This window comes from Hypanus sabinus, chromosome 6, assembly GCF_030144855.1.
Source record: "Hypanus sabinus isolate sHypSab1 chromosome 6, sHypSab1.hap1, whole genome shotgun sequence".
Lineage (NCBI taxonomy): Eukaryota > Metazoa > Chordata > Chondrichthyes > Myliobatiformes > Dasyatidae > Hypanus > Hypanus sabinus.
Genome location: NC_082711.1, coordinates 37,595,748 through 37,616,062, shown reverse-complemented (window position 1 = coordinate 37,616,062; position 20,315 = coordinate 37,595,748). Strand labels below are relative to the sequence as shown.

Here is a 20,315-nt window from a genome sequence, read left to right as displayed (position 1 = left end):
TCTGTCCTGGAATTGAGAGGAGCAAGCTATTTTCTGTTTTACACGACGGTCAAAGGGAATACTCTAGTAATCCAATTTAATCCCGCGGATTCTATTATTTTCTCCAAATGGGCTGCACCAAAATATCTAGGATCTGTCAGGATGCAGGAATGCCTTTGGTCGGTAAGAATAGCCCTCAGTGGGAGGGATACGCGGAAGCTCTATTGTCTGTGCAGTTGTCACCCAGGAGGGAGCCGGCGAAGGTGACAGAGTGGAGCTGCTTTGCCTTGGGTTTGCAGACAGCTGCAGAGGGAACAATCTCCCGTAACTGTATTCATTATTTTAAAAATAACATCGTAAATTCGATAAAAGGGCGAAAACAAAGACACGTTTTACTTTTTTTTCTTTCAGCCTGACCAGAGAGGTAATTTTGCTTGGATTTTCTCCTGAGGGTGACCTGTGAACTGTTGGCCATGGGAAGACTGGACAATCTTGGCTTGCTGACTCTCGCCTTCAACTACAACCTCACGGTAGTCGGTGAGTGAGACATTACCGGTGGATTGAAGATACGTTGTCCTGTTTTAAGATCTAACTGCATAACAGATTTAATTGTGGAAGGTACCAGAGGGGCGTTGATGCGACTCTTTTTCATTCACAAAGTAGTGAGGGGATGGAACTCACTGCCTCTAGAGGGTGACGCTGTCAGAGGCTTTCATTAACTTTAAAAGGGAGCTGGTGAAGTGCCTGAAGAGTGGCAGTGGAGACCCAGGAGGCGACAGAAAGTTCAATATTTTTGCCGATACACACACGATAGACGGGGAACTCTCCATCCGTGCTCTAAACATTATAGCGCTCCGTACAGATAAACTGTCGCAACGATTATTTTTGTTTAGTTTCTTCGGTAATGGATCTAGTGATCAACACATCCTCACGGCTGCTAGCGTGGATGATATTACTATGAAGTGCATCGTTTTAGTAAAATCTTTCCTACTTCTACAGTACCTCACAGAGCAAATCGGGCGGCGTCGATGGAAAGAGAAAAGTCTTTCAAAGTGATATATTTTTGATGTGGTAATTTGTCTTTTTGATTCTATTGCGCTAAATACGAGTGGCGAGGTGAAGATTCATTTCCAGCAAAGGAGAGGTAAGGCGTCAGTTCTCTTCACTGGGCTGCAGGTCACCCTTGGGCAAGGTGTGGCACCTGCTTAGCCCCCCATCAGGATCACTTGAAGCCATGAGGACAGGTGGCGGGTGGTCGCACGAGCAGCTGGCGACCACTGACGCCAGGCAGACAATCTCTGAAGAGTATCGATAATGGCTGGGGTCACCCGTCTTGTAAAGAAAAAGGCAATGACAAACCACATTTACCCGGAACAATCATGGGCATGGGACCGTGATTGCTAGCCATAAGACATGGCCCATAGTGATGATGATGTGCTAAACAAATAAGAAACCATATATTCAGGAAGTGTCAAAATTAATGAAGTTTTTTGCTTGCAAATTTATTGTTAATATATGTTTATAATCTATTATCTTCCTCTCCCCAATTGCTTTCAGCACTCAATTTGAATGCATGATTATTGGTTTCCTCTCTTGGTAAATCTCATTATATAATTGTACAAAGGAGATTAATGTTGCTTGCCCTTTTTATGTCAAGTTGAGATCAAATGGCTTCCCAATTTCAATCCACTGCATGCAGATTTAAACTTGTCGTTGGAAAATGGAGCTAAGGAAAACACCGAACACTGTAAGTTAATTGAGAAAGCTTTTTAATTTAAAATATAACCTGGACCATAACACCATGAGATGGAAGAGCAGAATTAGGCCATCGAGTCTGTTCCACCATTCAAGCAGGAGAGATTTATTTTTTTCTCTCAACCCTATTCTGCCTCCTCCCTGTAAATTTTGACACCCTTACTAATCAAGAGTCTATTAACCTCCGCTTTAAATATACCAAATGATTTGGCCTCTACAGATGTCTGTGGCAATGAATTCCACAAATTCACCACACTCACGCTAAAGAAATTTCTCCTTATCTCTGTTTTAAAGGGATGTCCTTGAACTCTGTGGATGTGCCCCATGGTCCTAAACTCCCCTGCTACTGGAAACATCTCCATAATATTTGTTAGGTTTCAATGAGAATTACCTCCACACCCCCCATCCCTCAACCACCCCCCCTTCATTCTTCTAAATTCCAGTGAGAACAGGCTCAGAGCCACTAAATGCTCCTTTACATTAACCCTTCCATTCCCAGAGTCATACTATTGAACCTCTTCTGGACCCTCCCCAATTCCATCACATCCTTTCTTAGATAAGGGGTCCAAAACTGCTCACAGTACTCTGAAATGAAGTTTAACCAATGCCTTATAAAACCTCAGCAGTACATTCTTGACTTTATGTTCTATTCCCCTTGAAATAAATGCAAACACGGAGTCTGGCACTAGCACTCCCAGGTCCCCCTGCACTTTTGAGATCTCAGTTTGGTGCCATTTAGAAAATAGGCTACACCTTTATTCCTCATACCGAAGTGCTTGACTATTCACTTCCATTCATTGTATTCCATCTGCCAATTCTTTGCCTATACTCCTAAGCTATTCAAGTCCTTCTGCAGACTCCCCAGCTTTCTTAGCACTACCTGTCCCTCCACCAACCTTTGTATTGTCCACAAATGTCACCACAGGACTATCAAGTCCATCATCCAGATTATTGACATATAACATGAAATGAAGCAGTCCAAACACTTACCCTTTCAAAATAGCACTATTCGTCATCAGCCAACCAGACAAGGCCCCCTTTATTCCCACTCTTTGCCTCTTGCCAGTCAGTCAATCCTGAAGGAGGGTCTCAGCATGAAACATCGACTGTTTATTAATTTCTTTAGATACTACCTGGCCTGCTGAGTTCTTCCAGCATTTTGTATGGAACTCACACCATCTTTACACCACCTCTTGTTCTCTTAACCTCACTTACCACCTCATTAGCTTCTGCATTCAACAGATCATTCTCTGCCATCTTCATGGGATCCTACCACCAAACTCATCTTTATTTCCTCTCTACAGTTTCTGCAGAGATCATTCCATCCATGGTTCCCTTGTTCATTCATCCATCATCACTAATCTCCCTCCCTCCTGGCGCATAACCCAGCAAGCAACTGGATTGCTACACCTGCTCATTCAACCTTCTTACAGACCTCCATTCAGGCCACCAAATGTCCTTCCAAGAAAGGCAACACTTCACCTGCAGATCTGTTGGGGTTGTGAACTGTATCTGGTGCTCCTGATGTGGCCACCTCTGCAATGGTAAAACCTGACGTAAATTGGGGACTGCTTTGACAAGCACCTCTACTCCATCTGCTGAGAGTGGAATTTCCCAGTGGCTAACCATTTTAATTCATATTCCCATTCCTATTCCAACATGTCAGTCCATGGCCTCCTTTTTTGCCATGATGAGGCCACTCTCAGGATGAGGAGCAACACCTCATATTCCATCTGGGTAGCTTCCAACCTGATGCCACAAACATCAATTTCTCCTTCAAGTAAAACTTCCTTTCCCCTTCCCTTGTCTTCTATTCAGGCCTCTTACCTCTTCTCCTCACTTGCTTATCACCTCCTTCTTCCCCTTGTTTCATGGTCCATTCTCCTCTCCTATCAGAATCCTTCTTCTCCAGCGTCTTATCTTTCCTGCTCACCTGGCTTCACCTATCATCTTTGAGCTAGTCCTTCTTCCCTTTCCCCACTCTTTTATACTGGCATCTTTTTCCTTCCTTTCCAGACCTGAAGAAGGGTCTCGGCCTGAAACATTGAATTTTTATTCATTTCCATAGATGCTATCTGATTTGCTGAGTTCCTTAAGCAATTTTGTCTGTTCTTCTATCCATTCTAGTATCTTTCCTGTAATACCATGAGTTCTTATCTTGTTTAGCAGCCTCATGTGTGGCACCTTGTCAAAGACCGGCTGAAAATCCAAGCAAACAGCATCCATTGACTCTCCCTTGTCCATCATAACTGTTATTTCCTCAAGGAATTCCAACTATTTTTTCAGGCAAGATTTCCTCTTAAGGAAAATATGTTGACTTTGACCTACTTTACCATGTGCCTCCAAGTTCCCTGAATCCTCATCCATAATAATGAGCTTCTTGATAAGTACTGAAGTGATTATGACATGATTGAATTCATATGGCAATTTGAGAGGGAGAAGCATAATTCACATGTATCTGTATCACACTGGGATAGAAAGAATTACAGAGACATGAGAGAGGAGCCTGCCCAGGTGGATTGGAGGAGGATACTGGCAGGGATGACAGCAGGAGCAGGGATGGCTGAAGTTTCTGGGAATATTTCACAAGGCACAGGATAGATATGCCCCATAGAGGAAGAAGTTCTCAAATGGCAGGGGTAGGCAACATGGCTGACAAAGGAAGTTAAGAACTGCATGAAAGCCAAGGAATGGGCATATAATGTAGCAAAAGTGAGTGAGAAGTTGGGTGATTGGGGAGCTTTTAAAATCCAACAAAAGGCAACTAAAAAAGCTATAAGAAGGGAAAAGATGAACTATGAGTGCAACTAGCCAATAATATAAAGCAGGATACCAAAAGTTTTTTTATCCATTATATGAAGAATTGATATTGGACCACTGGAAAATGATGCTGGTGAGGTAGTAATAGGGGACAAAGAAATGGCAGATGAACTTAATGGGTACTTTCCTTCAGTCTTCATTGTGGAAGACACTGGCAGTGTGCCAGAGGTCCATGAGTGCCAGGAGCAGGGGTGAGTGCCATTGCCATCACAAAGGAAAATGTGCTAAGCAAACTCAAAGGTCTTAAGGTGGATAAGTCACCTGGACCTGATGGACTTCATCCTGGGGTCCTGAGAGAGGTTGAGGAAGAGATAACAGATGCTTGGTTATGATCTTTCAAGAATCGTTTGATTCTGGCATGGTCCTGGAGGACTGGAAGATTGCAAATGTCACTACACTCCTTATGAAGGGAGGTTGGCAAAAGAAAAGAAATTATGGGCCAGTGGTTGGGAAGGTGTAGGAGTCTATTACTGAGGATGAGGTTTCAGGTACATGGAGAATAATGATAAAATAAGTCAAAGTCAGGGAAATCTTGCCTGACAAATCTGTTAGAGTACTCGAGGAAGTAACAAGAAGGGTGGACAGAGGAGAGGCAGTGGTTGTCATTTACTTGGATTTTCAGAAAGCTTTTGATAAAGTGCCACACATGAGGCTGCTTAACAAGATAAAATGCTATGGCGTTACAACAAAGAAAGTGGCATGGGTAGTGGAATGGCTGACAGGCAGGAGGCTGCGAGTGGGAATAAAAGGGGCCTTTTCTGGTTGGCTCATGGTGACTAGTGATGTTCCTCAGGAGTCAGTATTGGGACCAATGTTTTTCAAATTGTTTATCAGTGATTTAAATATTGGAATCATCGGCTTTGTGGCAAAGTTTGCGGATGATACGGAGATAGGTAGAGGGGTAGGTAGTGCTGAGGAAGCAATATGATTGCAGCAGGACTTAGATAAATTGAAAGAATGGGCAAAAAAGTGGCAGATGGAATACAGTTTTGAAAAATGTGTGATAATTCATTTTTGCAAAAGGAACAATAGTGTGGACTATTATCTTAATGGGGAGAAGGTTCAAATATCAGAGGTGAAGAGGTACTTAGGAGTCCTCGTGTAAGACTTCCAGAAGGTTAACTTACAGGTTGAGTCTGTGGTATAGAAGGCAAATGCAATGCTGGCATTTATTTCAAGGGGAACAGAGTATAAAAGCAAGGAGATAATGCTAAAACACTAGTCAGGCCACACTTAAGAATATTGTCAACAGCTTTGGGCCTGATATCTCAGATAGGATGTGTTGTCATTGGGGAGAGTCCAGAGGAGGTTCACAAGGATGATTCCAGGAATGAAAGGGTTAATATATGAGGAGCATTTGGCAGATTTCAGCCAGTACTCACAGGAATTTAGAAGAATTCAGGAGGAGCTCATTGAAACCTACCAAATGTTGAAAGGACCAGATAGGGTGGATGTAGAGAGGATGTTTCCTGTGTTGGGGATATCCGGAACTAGAGGGCACAGCCTCACAATTGAGGGACAACCCTTTAGAACAGAGGTAAGGAGGAATTTTTTTAGGCTGAGAGTTGTAAATCTGTGGAATGCTTTGCCACAGACTGCAGTGGAGGTCAAGTCCATGTGTGTATTTAAGGCAAAAGTTGATTCTTTCCTGACTGGTTAGGGCATCAAAGGATATGGTGAAAAGGCAGGTGTATGGGGGTTGACTGGGATCTGGGAGCTTATGGCTTTGAGTCTGGCCAGCTGACCTGTAACTTCATGTATGTTGCTTCACTCTCTTGAAGATTTGAGCGGCATCTGCAATTTTCCATTCCTCCACTACCATTCCAGAATATAGCTTCTTGAAAGATCAAATATTAGTGCCTCCATAATCTCTTCAGCTACCTTCTTCAGAACTCTGGGGTGTGATCCAGGTGATTTATCTTACTTTGACTTTCCATCTTCCCAAGCACTTTCTCCTCAGTAATAGTAACAACACTCACTTCTGCTCCCTGGTACTTGTGAATTTCTGGCATACTAATTGTGAAGACTGATGCAAAACACTGAATGAGTTCACCTGGAATTCCTTTGTTTCCCTTTGCTACCTCTCTAACATAATTTTCAAGCAGTTTGTTATCTACTCTTGCTACTCGCTTTTTTACTCTTTATGTATTTGAAAAAATTGCTGATATCCTCTTTTATATTGGCTAGCTTACTTTCATATTTCATCTTTTCTCTCCTTATTGCTTTTTTGCCTTCCTTGTTTTTAAAAAGCTTTGCATTTCTCTAGCCTCACACTAATTTTTGTGAAATGTTATGCCCTTTCTTTTGCTTTAATGCTGCCTTTGACTTCCCTTGACTTAGCCATTAAAAATAACAAAAACGGCAATTAAAGTGACTGTTTCCTGGTGATCTCAAAATCTGTTGAGTGACCCAAACTCCCCAGACTACTGTAACCAGAGAATGTCTGCATTTGATAGCGAAAGCCTGGTTGGTTTGGTGCAATAGGTTCAACAAGATGGAAAGTTTGAAAGATGGATGTGAAAGTTCAAGAAGTGTTCAGTGTTTTGTAGTTTCACTGATAACCAATCCACAGTTCTGCTGTTTAATAAATCACTAAATTTACCTTGAGGTAATGTCTGGGCATTTGTGAATGAGGTTCTAGGCTTCTTTCTCTGTCTCTTGTGTCCCACTTTTTCCAATGCATTCTTCTACTCTTTGCCAGATTACTTCCTTGCACCTTTGTATTCTGTGTCTGTGTACGGTGTTTGACTTTGTATAAGAAAAGCCCATGCCTTGCCTGAATTCCCAATCTCAATCAAATGCCCTTAACTTCAGATGGAGTCCAGACCTCAGTGCAACCATATGCTCCTCAACCCAGTTTTTAAAAAGTCCCTTTGAGGGAACAGAGTCAAGACTCTGGGAGGGATAGAAAATTGGTAATATTCCATGCATTAAAAAGGGAACATGCGTTCAATCCAGTTAAAACTAGAATGTTATACAAACTCACATGTTTTCATTAATTATCCTAATTAAAGCTTTCCTAGCTTCAAGTAATAAATTATCTTTTTTTTAACTAATGCTGTCACCCGTAAGTAAAAACATTAGCAACAAAACAACACTAACTGCGGTATCATAATTTGACAACATTATGGCCAGACAGAACACAGATGTCTGAGAAATTCCCCTATCAGGCACACTGCTTTGTGAATTATACTTGATTTATGTCCATAATTTATGGATTATTTAATACTTTTTTTATGGAGTGACACCCTGCGATTACTGGGCAAATGTGTTGCCATTTCTGGTTGTCCTCTTTAGACTCTGCGTTCTGAGTAAGTTGAATTTATTTTCTATCCGTTGCTCCCTTTGCCATGGGGCATATGCTAAGCCCCACTTCCAATTCTTTGGATGATACTGCATCTCCAATATAAATATATTTCATAAATGACAACTTCAAACTGAGAATGCATAACCTCATTATCCATACATAAAAATGTAATCAGTTGTCTACATGAAATGGCAGATGCCACTTTATTGGCTCTTCACTCAGCCCTGGAACGTTTGAACAATGAAGATAATCTTCATTGACTACAGCTGTGCATTCAACACTATCATCCCCTCAAAACTAATCAATAAAGCTCCACGACCTAGGCTTCAATACACCTTTGTGCAACTGGATCCTCAATTTCCTCATTTGCCAACCCCAGCCAGATTGGATTGGCAACATCTCCTCAGTATCAGTACAAGTGTACTCCAAGGCTATGAGCCTAGCCCCTTGCTCTGCTCGCTTTATACTTGTGACTGTGAGGCTAAGTATTTAAGTTTGGTGATGATACCAATGTTGGCTGAATCAAAGGTGGCATCCAATCAGCATTTAGGAGGGAAATTGAAAATCTGGCTGAATGGTGCCACAGTAACAACCTCTCACTCAACATTAGCAAAATCAACGAGCTGATTATTGACGGCAGGAAGAGGAAACCAAAGGTCCATGAACCAGTTCTCATCAGGGATCACAGGGTGAAGAGGGTCAGCAAATTTAAATTCCTTTGCGTTATTATCTCAGAGGGTCACTCCTGGGTCCAGCAGGTAAGTGACAGCGCCTCTACTATCTTAGAAGTTTACAAAAACTTGACATGTCATCTAAAACTTCGACCAACTTCTGTAGATGTGCGGTGGAGAGTATATTGGCTGCTTGCATCTTGGCCCAGTTTGGGAACACCAATGTCCTTAAGTTCTGGATTCAGCCCAGTCCATCACAGGTAAAGCCCTTCCTACTATTGTGCTATATGTACAAGGAGCACTGTAACAGGAAGGCAGCATCCATTATCAAGGAATCCATCCCCCACCCCTATCCAGACTGTGCTCTCTTCTCGCTGCTGCCATCAGGAAGGAAGTACAGGAGCCTCAAGTCCCATATCACCAGGTTCAGAAGCAGTTGTTACCCCTCAATGATCAGACTTTTGAACCAGATGGGATAACTTCACTCACCGCAGCAGTGAACTGATTTCATAACCTAAGGACTCACTTTTAAAGACTCTACAGCTCATGTCCTTGATATTTGTCACTTACTTATCTATCTATTTATTTATTTATTGTTTCTTTTTAGCATTTGTTTTGATGTATTTTGCATTTCGGTTTTTTGTCTACATTCGTTGTGTATAGTTCTTAAATGATACCATTGTGTTTCTTTGTATTTACTGTGAATGCCTGCAAGAAAATGAATCTCAGGGTAGTATACAGTATATACATATATGGTATGCACCCTGATAATAGATTTACACTGAGCTTGTATACTTCATGTTGCCAGGATACTAAATTAATTGAAGAAACTTGCATTCCTGATGGTATTTTTGAAATAAAGCTCCCAATAGCTCAGCCTGTGGAATGTGATTCATTGTGTAAAATTGAGGTCCATATCTGGGAAGAAGTCAGTCATAATTTCTATAATTAGCTAATGTTAGGAAACTATAAGCAACAATAATAGCTGAGAATGCAACAAAATGTAAGGTGGCACGGTAACACATTAATCAGCTATCACGGTTCAATTCCCCCCACTGCCTGTAGGGAGTTTGTATTTTCTCCATGTGAATGCATGGATTTCCTCCAGATGCTCCAGTTTTTTCCACTTTCTAAAGACGTATGGTTGGGGTTAGTGAGCTGTGGAATGTTATGTTGGTGCTGGAAGCATTGGCAACATGTGTAGGCTTCCCAGAACCAACCTCACTGAGTTGATTTGACACAAGCAACATGTTTTACTGTATGTTTTGATGAACGTGTGATAAATAAAGCTAATTTGAAAAAAATACTTGTATCTCCCTAATGAGCAAAATCCCAGATAATATACGAGGACATAGCAACCGAGCCAAATCTAAGGATGGTGGTGGAGGAAAGTGGAATGGCTGCCAGCAAAATGCGTCCGTTTTTAATTCATTAATGGGACCTCTGCATTTATTATCCACATCTAATTAAGACTTTATCACAGTAGATCTGTAGTTACATCAAATCCAGGCCAGGTAAATTACTGAACTGGTAATTGCTCACAGAGGAGAAGAATTGGAGACTCCAGAATGAGAAATACTAACAACTGCAAATAACATAAATCTGACAAAGTGTCTCACAATCCTAACTGTTAACCCTGTTTCTCTTTCCACAGGTGCTGCCTGCCATGCTGCATGTTTTTGACATTTTCTTCCTTTTTTTTTGATTTCATCTGATAAAAAGGTCTTTTATATTTTTATGATCTTGTAATATTTCAGTTTTGTTAATCCGTGAAGAACTAGTTTAGAAATACCTACCAAGAAAAAAAATGAAACCAGATGACAGACTATCTTAAGTTTACTTTGTCATCAGTATTACTTCTTCTTACACTTGAGCAATTTGCTGTAAGATTTGCCTTTGTACTTTTCTGAAGAAGTGGTCATGTACACCAACTTGACCTTATTTGTGTTTGGTAATTGCAGTTAATCAGGGTTCCATTCCTCATTTGTACCAAACAGTCCTTGACAGTAAATACAGAATAAAGAAAGGATGAATCAACTTTGGCTAAACCAGCAGCCACTTTGTAAATTCACATGTTAACAACATCTGTTCAGGAGTATGCATCTTTCAGTGATGAGTAGAGGGATAGGAATTACTGGCTAGATGAAGAAACCTTGGAGCTAATTTGCAATTCTGCTTAATTTCTCACAAAATTTCAAAATCGAGGATTTCTGAGAATGCATATATTTTCAAGAATGTTCCCAGATATCGGGAGTACTTGGTCCGACATTTGTAATATTCAGTGGGGGTGGGAGTTGGTGATGGCTTATGCTTAGCAGCTGAATCCTATTTTATACTATTTGTTTAAATATTCATGCTATTTCTTGCTTTCAGGCTTTTATTTTGTGCTTCAGAAACAACGACATCTTTATTAAGTCACCAGACAAGCTGTCCCTTCCAAAAGCCAACAGGTTGACTGGTTTGCTGGATCAGAGAATTCTGGACCTAGACAACATTTCTAATATTGTGAACAAGATTTTGCTTTTTAACCCAGATTCTCTTCTTCGCTCATTTTTGAATGGGTTAAAAAGCAAAATATTCAGCATTCATCCTGCTGCACACCTGTTTAATTTTTGGTGCGATGCACATTTGGGGGTTGTTCTGTGTCATAGTAGGACATATTAACATATTTAAATAGGGATTCTTCAATATGACTGGAAATGAACTCTTTCCTTGTGATGGAAAACTTGAAGATGAAATAGAGGAAGGGATGCTGGGTCCACAAGATAACTGGATCAATTTTTATGCCTTAAGGACAAGGATGGAGTATTAAAATATGTCCCAAACATGAAATCTTCAGCTCTGTCAAAGATTGATCACTAGCCTCTCCACACCCCCTTAGCCACAATCACTCTATAACACTGAGTGTTAATGTGCACACGGTTGTGACCACATTTACCTGCCTGCTAGGTGGGAGGTGAAACTATAATGTATTAATCAGGCCTCACTATGATTGCAGGCCGCTGAACATAGAACATACATTACAGTACAGGGCCTTCAGCCAACCTTTTACCCTACTCCAAGGTGAATCTAATACTTCCTTCCATTTTTCCTTCATCTGTGTGCCTATCTAAGCATCTCTTGACCTTCCTTAATGTCTCCACCTCTACAACTATCCCTGGCAGTGCATTTCACACACTTACCACTCTCTGACATCCTCCCCCACCCCCCCCCCCCCATACTTCCCTCGAATAATCTTAAAATATGTTGCTTTGTATTGGCCATTTCTGTGCTATAATTGCCTCTTATCATCCTACATATGTTTATCAATTCACCCCTCATTCTCCTTTGTTCCAAAGAGAAAATCCCAGTGCACTCAACCTATCCTCATAGGACATGCTCTCTCATCCAGGCAGCATCCTGGTCAATCTCCTCCGAAACCTCTGTTAAGCTTCCACATCCTTCCTATATTCAGGCGTCCAGAAATGAACACAATGTTCCAAATGTGGTCTAACTAGAGATTTATGGAGCTGCAACATGACCTCACCACCCTTGAACTTAGTCCCCCGACTAATAAAGGCCAACACACCATAACGACCTTATTAACTTCTAGGGATGCGGACCCTAAGATCCTTCTCTACCTCCATACTGCTAAAAATCCTGCCCTGTACTCTGCCTTCAAAATCAGCCTTCCAAAAGTGTATTACTTCACACTTTTCTGGATAGAACTCCATCTACCACAAAAATAACCGTGGCTCCAATAAGTCGTTCATTATCTGTGAAACCTTCCATGAAAGTTTATATCCCAGCATAATCTTGTATTGAGTTATCAGTCCTAATGTTATATTTCAAAACTTCATTTATTCTCATTGCTCAGTTTTCATGTGGCTCCTATTCAATAACAGAGAGCATTTTTCTAACACATTTCATTTTGTCTATTGCACTTTGAAAGTGATTATTAATTGGCCCCATTATCAGGGTGGTGGAGTGGAAATATGTCTCTACCAATGGAGGAGTAAGGCGCTCCTTCCCTCCACTAGCCCACAGGTCACCCTTGGGCAAGGTCTAGCACCTGCTTAGCATCTTGATCAAGGTCACGTGAAGCCAAGGCTGTAGTGGTGGATGGTCGCATGAGCAGCCGGTGCACATCACAACTCCTGGTTATGCAACCACGGATGCCAGGCAGACAATCTCTGAAGAGTATTGATAATGGCCGGGGTCATCTGTCTTGTCAGGACACTGCCCCAGGATGGGCAATGGCAAACCAGTTCTGTAGAAAAATTTGCCAAGCACAATCCCGTTCAAAGACCATGATTGCCTCCACCATACCACATAGCACATGATGACAATTATGATGGCCTAGCCTAGCCTAAAAATTACATGGTCCTGGAAAGGTTATATATTCAGGCCAACAAGCTTTCCTTTTCAGCCCCAATTCTTGTAAGTTCTGTGGTTCTGTAAAACCCCAGGAATTATGCATTCAACATCAGGCTAGATGCTGAAAGACTGTTTCCCCCATTTGCTTGCCTCCATAGAGGGTTCAAAGGAATGCAAGTGAGTGCAAGGTCTGGCTCCGAGCACTGGTTGCACAGAGTAGGGGCATCAACTGGGGCTTTGCACTTTGAGGTTTAGGCCAACGCATTGGGTTTTGGGATTTGCAAGTGGAGGACCTGGATAAGGCTCTGGAAGTGTGGAACAGCATGATCAAAGAAGATAGAGGGTGTCCCTGAGTATCTGTGCAGTTGAGCAAATGGATGGGGGAGTAGGAGTCAGGTTGACCATTGTAGGCCATGGGGGGGGGGGGGGGGCGGGGGCCTAGGATATCAATAGAACCTTCCTGAGCCATGTTTCCAGCACCAGACTCCAATGTCTGCACAAGAATATCCCCTTTAACTGATATGAAGCATGTTCCAGGGGCCAGAGGTGTGGATCATATTCCAGATGTGTGGTGTTTGCAACAGAATACCACGACATAGTGTTGGGGCTTCTGCGTATTGTATGCATTGAGGACAGGAAGGGAGAAGTAGATTCCTCGCAGGTCCCTGATATTCCTTTATGGTAATATTTTATTGAAACTGAATTGAATAGCCATTTTAGATAATTCTAGGCCCATGATTTTTCCCAATTTTTTAACTAGGGAATAAATCTCTTGAATCTCATTAAGTAGAAATATTACTGATTATAATATTTTCGTGTCTAGTGCCATTATTTTCATTGCCAAGTGTCAAGATTACTTCCCTAAAATATTTACTTCTAAATATAAATTGCTCTCTATATTAACAGTGCTCTGCATGTCAGAATGCAATATTTGTACTCTCCTTTTTTTTTCAGGGAAGATCTGGATTACAGTGATCGTGTTGCTTCGCCTACTTGTAATCATTGGAATTGGCTACCCTCTGTACCAGGACGAGCAGACAAAATTTACATGCGATTCCATGCAACCAGGGTGCTCCAATGTGTGCTACGATGCCTTTTCCCCCATATCTCACTGCAGATTTTGGTTTGTACAGGCCATTGTGCTCTGTTTGCCTTTAGTGATCTTCATTATTTACGTCACTCACAGGCTGCCCCTGCAAAATGTAAAACACCCTTGCCGGCATCCTCAAAACCTGGCAGAGACCTCACCGATCAGAAAGGTGCCAGTGGGACGAGCTTCTTTAATACACAGAGGCTGTGAGACAAATCCTGGTTCAGAGGTTGGCTGTGGTGAACCCCAAGTAGTGAGTGATGATCTCAGAATAGGGCAAAGAATTCATAATTTTTGTGAGGCATATGTGCTTCAATTACTTCTAAGAACTTTATTGGAAGCAGGATTTGGAGTCGGCCAATATTACTTGTTCGGATTTTTTGTCCCAAATAAGTTTGTTTGCTCTAGTTATCCTTGTGCCAATATAGTGACATGCTACCCATCCAGACCTACTGAGAAAACTCTTCTGGCTAACTTTATGTTTGGAGTTACTGGGCTCTCGTTTTTGCTGAACTTTGTAGATTTAATTTATGTCACTAAGAAGGGCGGGAAGCAAAGCAAGAAGAGGAAGTTGCTGATGACGAACATTTATCAGGAAGAGCCCTATCACGACATCCCAATTGACACCTGTGTGCTTCCTGAACACCAGGCGCTCCAAGAGTATGGTGTGCACGTACGGGAAAGGTGTGAAAGTGGAGCAAGTGCTGCCAGTGAAGCATCTGCCAAACCAGGGCAGGAGAAGCAGGCAGAGGTACTGTTGGAGAACATGGCCCTCTCCAACACCAACAGCAACAACACGCATTTCCCCATGACTGCGCCATCTCCAGCCTCCACAGGAAGAATGGCTGACAATGATGCCGAGAAGCCAGCCCTGTGCGTGAGCGTGTCAGGAACCGCCGCTCATTCGTTCAAGAGGTGCGGAGGGGAGCTGCCAGATCAGCAGGGCTCCAGGTTACGCCAGCACGCAGTGCAGAGGTCTGCCGGATCTCCAGCGAGCAACAGCCAATTGATAGAGGAGTACAGGCTGGTCCATATGCGCATTACAGACAACAAGGATGGTAGGAGAAAGAAATCTGAATGGGTTTAAAGGAGAAGTCAAAGATCCTCAGCGAGAACGATTAACCTTTGCTGAAGTGCTTCTAGCATTTGGGATATTGTTAGGCATGTTTGGAAGCAGTGGTGTGCAGTGACAGTAGTTCGGCTTGGTCGAGTGTAAACTGATCTAAGAGTTATTATGTCAAGAAAGCAGCAGATGGTGCTGTATGTATAGTAATGCTAGTGAAACCCGGCCAGAGCAGTAGACTCAGTTTGGAAGTCTCCTTTGAATGGCTTGATGGTTATCTGCTTGAACTTGTTCTTATACAAAGATCACCTTAAAGTGCTTTTGAACACCAGCAAAAATTTATAACTTGTATTAAATCCTGGATGTCTTACAAATAAATTTGGTTGTTTCTAATTTTGGCGTTAAACTCCAAAAAACCTGGAGTATTTTATAGTGTACTTTTCATAGACTCAGGACATCCTGATATGCTGCATAGTCATTGATGTAGACTCCAAATTTTACTTGGTGTTCTAGTGTAGGAACCATGGTATACTCCCACAAAAAATTCAAACAAAACTGCAAATCTAAAAATGCTTTTCTCTCTCTGCAGATGCTGCCTGACCTGCTGGAGTTTCCAGCATTTTCTGCTTTAATTTCAAGCTCCAAAATCACATGAGTCATCGAATCATGCACTGTGAAAACAGGGCATTTGGCCCAACTTGTCCATGCTGACCACTTGGGCACTCGTCTGCATTATCCCAATCACCTAGCACTTGGTCCATAGTCCTCTGTGCTTAACTAGACACTGTCAGTGATCCAGCTTCAGCCAGTCTCTCGGGCATTGCCTCTTGAATAGTCACCACTCTCTAGGTGAAGAAGGTCCCCTACATATTCCCCCTGAATCTCTTTTTCCCAAAAGTGAATCTATTTCCAGTTTTATCTATCTTTGATACGGGAAAAAAGTTTCCTGTAGCTTACACTTATAATTTTATGTCCCCTGTTACTCTTCTCTGCTTCAGAAAAAAAAAGACTCTAGCTTCTCCAGTCTCTCCTCATAACTGAGTTGCTCATAACGTCCTGGTGGATCTCCTCTTCATCCTCTTCAGCACTATCACATCTTTCTCATACCTTGGTGACCAGAACTGCATGTACGACTTGAGCTGAGGTCCAACCAAGGTTTTATAAAGCTGGAGAATAACCTCTGTATTCGGTGTCCTGACTACTGAAGGCCAGTACCTCTCTGCTTCCAAAGTTGGTTACTTACATTCTTTACCAAAGTTGTAGCTCCCCCTCAGAATTACGTAGAAATCAGTTTAGATTTTTCTTGTCATATCATTGGAGTGGGACTTCTCATTAACAAGTTAAATGACCAGCCTAAATTACTGATAACAATGGACAATAAATTTCTTATTTCCTGAAGCACACACACAAAATGCTGGTGGAACGCAGCAGGCCAGGCAGCATCTATAGGGAGAAGCACTGTAGACGTTTCAGGCTGAGACCCTTCATGTAGTCCTGACGAAAGGTCTCGGCCCGAAACAGTTTCTGTTAGCCATGACAGTTTCTGTTATATTTGTAGTGAGAATATGTTTAAATCTCCAAGATGGAGCATGACTCCTCTTATAAGAGACGTAGAAATTAACCAGACATATGCAATAGGTTGCAATGGAACACTTGCAGCATATTGCAGCAGATCTACAGGTTTATGAATTTTTGACCTGCAGTCCCCAAAATACAAATGAGTTTGATTTATGTTGACTCATAATGATGACATTGTTTGCCCTGCAGAAAACAGTTGAAAATATGAGTCTGGGATTCCTTGCCCTAACTTGTGTGAAATTTCCATCTTAAATAAGTCATTATTATGCATTCGCTTGACCTTCTGCTGTGCTTAGTCAGTAAATTCAGACCAACACAAAGCTTAACTATTGGGCTATAAATTCCTAACTAATGCTTCCCCAGCTGTAGAATAAGCAAACGTGCGTGCATATCTTATTCCACTCAGACCCCATGCAATCCACTTTGTAGAGAAACAAGAAGCAAATTAAAAAAAAGATTGATGAGCTGCATAGAAACATCAACAACTGCAGCAACTAGGGCAATTATATAATTGGTCACATATTTAATTCTACTGTAACATGCCCAGAGCAATACTTAGTATGTATTCATCATTATCTCAAACTATTTTGAAAATGGTATCATTTTCCTCTTATATGCAATGCAACAAATAAATCTACTTTATATGATTTAATCAAAGCAGTTACTCAAGCCTGCAAAGTCCACTCAAATATATGTAAATCACTAATACTTTGCAAGGATTGTTAAGCAATAGATTATAACTAAAATTATGTTCAGTGACAAAATAAATGAATAGACAAAGATAAATTAAATGACAAGTTCCTGTTGTGTATGAAAATGTTGTTATGGCTGTGCATTGAGTAAATATTACAGAAGCTTTCACTCTCTGCTCTCCCTCGGTACTTTAATATTAAAATTTAAATTGCACATTCTCTCTGTGAGTTGTGTGCGTTTCCTCCAGGTTCTCCAGTTTTCTCCCACAGTCCAAAGACATATTGGGTAGTAGGTTAATTGGTCATTGTAAATTGTCCCGTGATTAGGCTAGTGTTGAATAGGTGGGTTGCTGGGTGTCACAATTCATTGGGCCAAAAGGGCCTGTTCTGAGCTGTATCTCTAAATAAAATTACAGAGTTGGAGCTGAATAGTTCTTCTCATTAGATTCCTGTGAATTGTGTAGCATGGTTGAACTGCTGCATCAACAAGAGTAATTGGCACATATCAATTTTTAGCAGGAAATCAATAAAGAACCTCGGTATTTGAATATGCATCAAAAATCCTTACGGATTTTAATTTTCTATCTTTGTTGGGAAGGCTGCTGTCATCACACGCTGTTTATGATTGGTGTTGGGATTTGATGCTTTGCATTTGAATGAAGGCATTTCTCCTCATTTTAATCTGTATTCTGAAACTATGAAAGCCTATTCCAGATATTCCAACCAGGGAAACATTTCCCTTGCTTCTAACTTGTTCATTTGCTTCTGAATTGTCTTAATGAAAGCACATTGTATTCAGACCTGTGGAGAATAAAGGTAGATTCAACCCAATCTCTCCAACAGAACTATTTCTGACCATGATCGCTCCTTGGGGAACTCATTGTGAGCCTGCATTGTATTTCCCCTAAGATAAGTTAACTTTTTATTTCTGTGAGCTAAAAACTTCACAACCAGTGGATCTATCCATAACTGCCATAACTTCTTGAGAATTGTGGTAGAAAATTGGATATCTAATTGGAAAAGCAGTCTCGATGAGAATTCCCATTCTTAGAAATAGTAGAAAGCACATATCTAGAAGTCAAGGCAAATTTACATCTATTTTCCACCAAAAGACACATCAACTCTTCCTTTTCATGAACGTATGTGGAAAATAGCTCAAAAGTGGATTATGTACATTGAAAGAAATTGGGCATGAATGATAGATGAGTTTAATGCAAGTTTCTGCTCTGCACGCTTCCATTAGAAGTTCACCTCGGTTCATTTGCAGATCTTTCCCAATGTGGTTTGCCCTGTAGTAAACGCAGAACCACAGAAAACTGCTACATTTACAACACAAATATGATCTGTTCAATTCACTGCGTTCATGTTAATCAATGAAAATTAATACCTAGCAATGAAAATTAATTATCAATTAAAATTAATAATTGCTCCTCCAGCAATTGGTTTGCATCTCACCGGGCATGGATCTGCAAGCACACAGCCAAGTTCCATCTTAAATGTGATGAAGGGCTCTGTCAGTGCTCTTCCAGACACTGAGTTTCAGCCCCCTACCACTGTCTAGATGAAAAGAGTAAAGTATTAGAGCAGTTGTAGTCATGACTTAGTTAAGAGATGGACAGGACTGGCAGCACAACATTACAGGGTTTAAATGATTCAGACATAATAGATTCAGATTTCAGACTTATTCGGACTTTTTTATCGTAAGTACATGAAAAACACACCCAAGGATGTGCTGGGGGCAGCCTATAAGTGTCACCAACCATTCTGCACCAACATAGCATGTCCACACTGCTCTGCAGAACAAACACAGAACTCAACCAACCATATCACAATAAGCCAACCAAACGTCCTCCCTCCTTACACTCACGGACAGTCCTCCAACTGCAGGACAGGCCCTTGGGAGGTGGAGGAGTTACATTTCTTGTTACCGAGAAGGTCAGTGGATGTTATTGTGTAGAGTTCAGTGAAACACTTGTGGCAGGCTGCTTGAGATGATTCAGTCACACGGGATTCACTGTGCGTTGTTAAATGGGATACAAAGCTGGCTTGATCATTGAAAGCAGAGACTAATGGTCGAGAAGTCTTTATGACTGGTGGTCTGTGACCAGTGGTAGTTGGCAGGGCTCAATACACTGGAACTTCTGTTTTTTGTGATATACAGTACATGGATGATGTGGATGAAAAATGTAGGTAGTATAATTAGTAAATTTGTAGACAAACCAAAATTGGTGGCATTATGGATAGTGAGGAAGACTGTTAAAGGATACAACAGAATATAGATAAATTGGATATATGGGTGAAAAATGAATTGAATCCAGAAGCGCATGAGGTGTTGCATTTTGGGAGATCAAACATAATATGGTAAGTGGCAAGGCCCTTAGAACTTGAAAGATCTTGGGATTCAAGTCCTTGGTTCCCTGAAAGTGGCAACACAAGTATAAACAAAGGGTGATAAAGAAAATTGAAACTATAATTTCCTTCATAGATTGGGGAACTGAGTATGGGAGTTGATAATTTATGTTTTAGCTGTAAAAGCCTTTAGATAGGTCATGCTTGGAGTATAGTTTACAGTCCTGGTGGCTTCTTTATGGGAAGAATGTGAAGGCTTTGAGAGGGTGCAGAAGAGGTTTGTAGGAATATTGCCAAGATTAGAGAGCATTAGCTAGAAGGAGAGGTTGGAAAAACTTGGATTGTTTTCTCTAGCTTTGGAGCCTGAGGGCAATCTGATAGAGATTTATAAAATGATGAGATATATAGATATGGCAGAAATTCAGAGTCTTTTTCCCCCACAGTGGAAATGTCCAGTATAGAAACTAGAAACAAGAGGTTCAAGGTGAGAAGAGAAAAAGATTTTAGGAGGTGTGTGCTTCTGTTTTTTTTTACATAGAATGGTAGGTACCTGGGGATGTGGTAGAAGCAGATGTAATAGCAGTGCTTAAGAGGCATTTAGATAGACAACGAATAGGCAGGGAATGGAAGGATAGAGACTATTTGCTTGTAGATG

The 20,315-nt window shown here is 41.3% G+C and overlaps 1 protein-coding gene across 1 annotated transcript; it reads left to right on the top strand.

Annotated features, from left to right (window-relative positions):
• The first annotated feature begins 452 nt into the window (after positions 1-452).
• gjd4 (gap junction protein delta 4) lies at positions 453-15,065 on the top strand. The gene is made up of 2 exons (XM_059971439.1): positions 453-516; positions 13,843-15,065. Exons 1-2 carry the CDS (start codon positions 453-455, stop codon positions 15,063-15,065), a joined length of 1,287 nt encoding a protein of 428 aa, XP_059827422.1.
• The last annotated feature ends 5,250 nt before the right edge of the window (positions 15,066-20,315 follow it).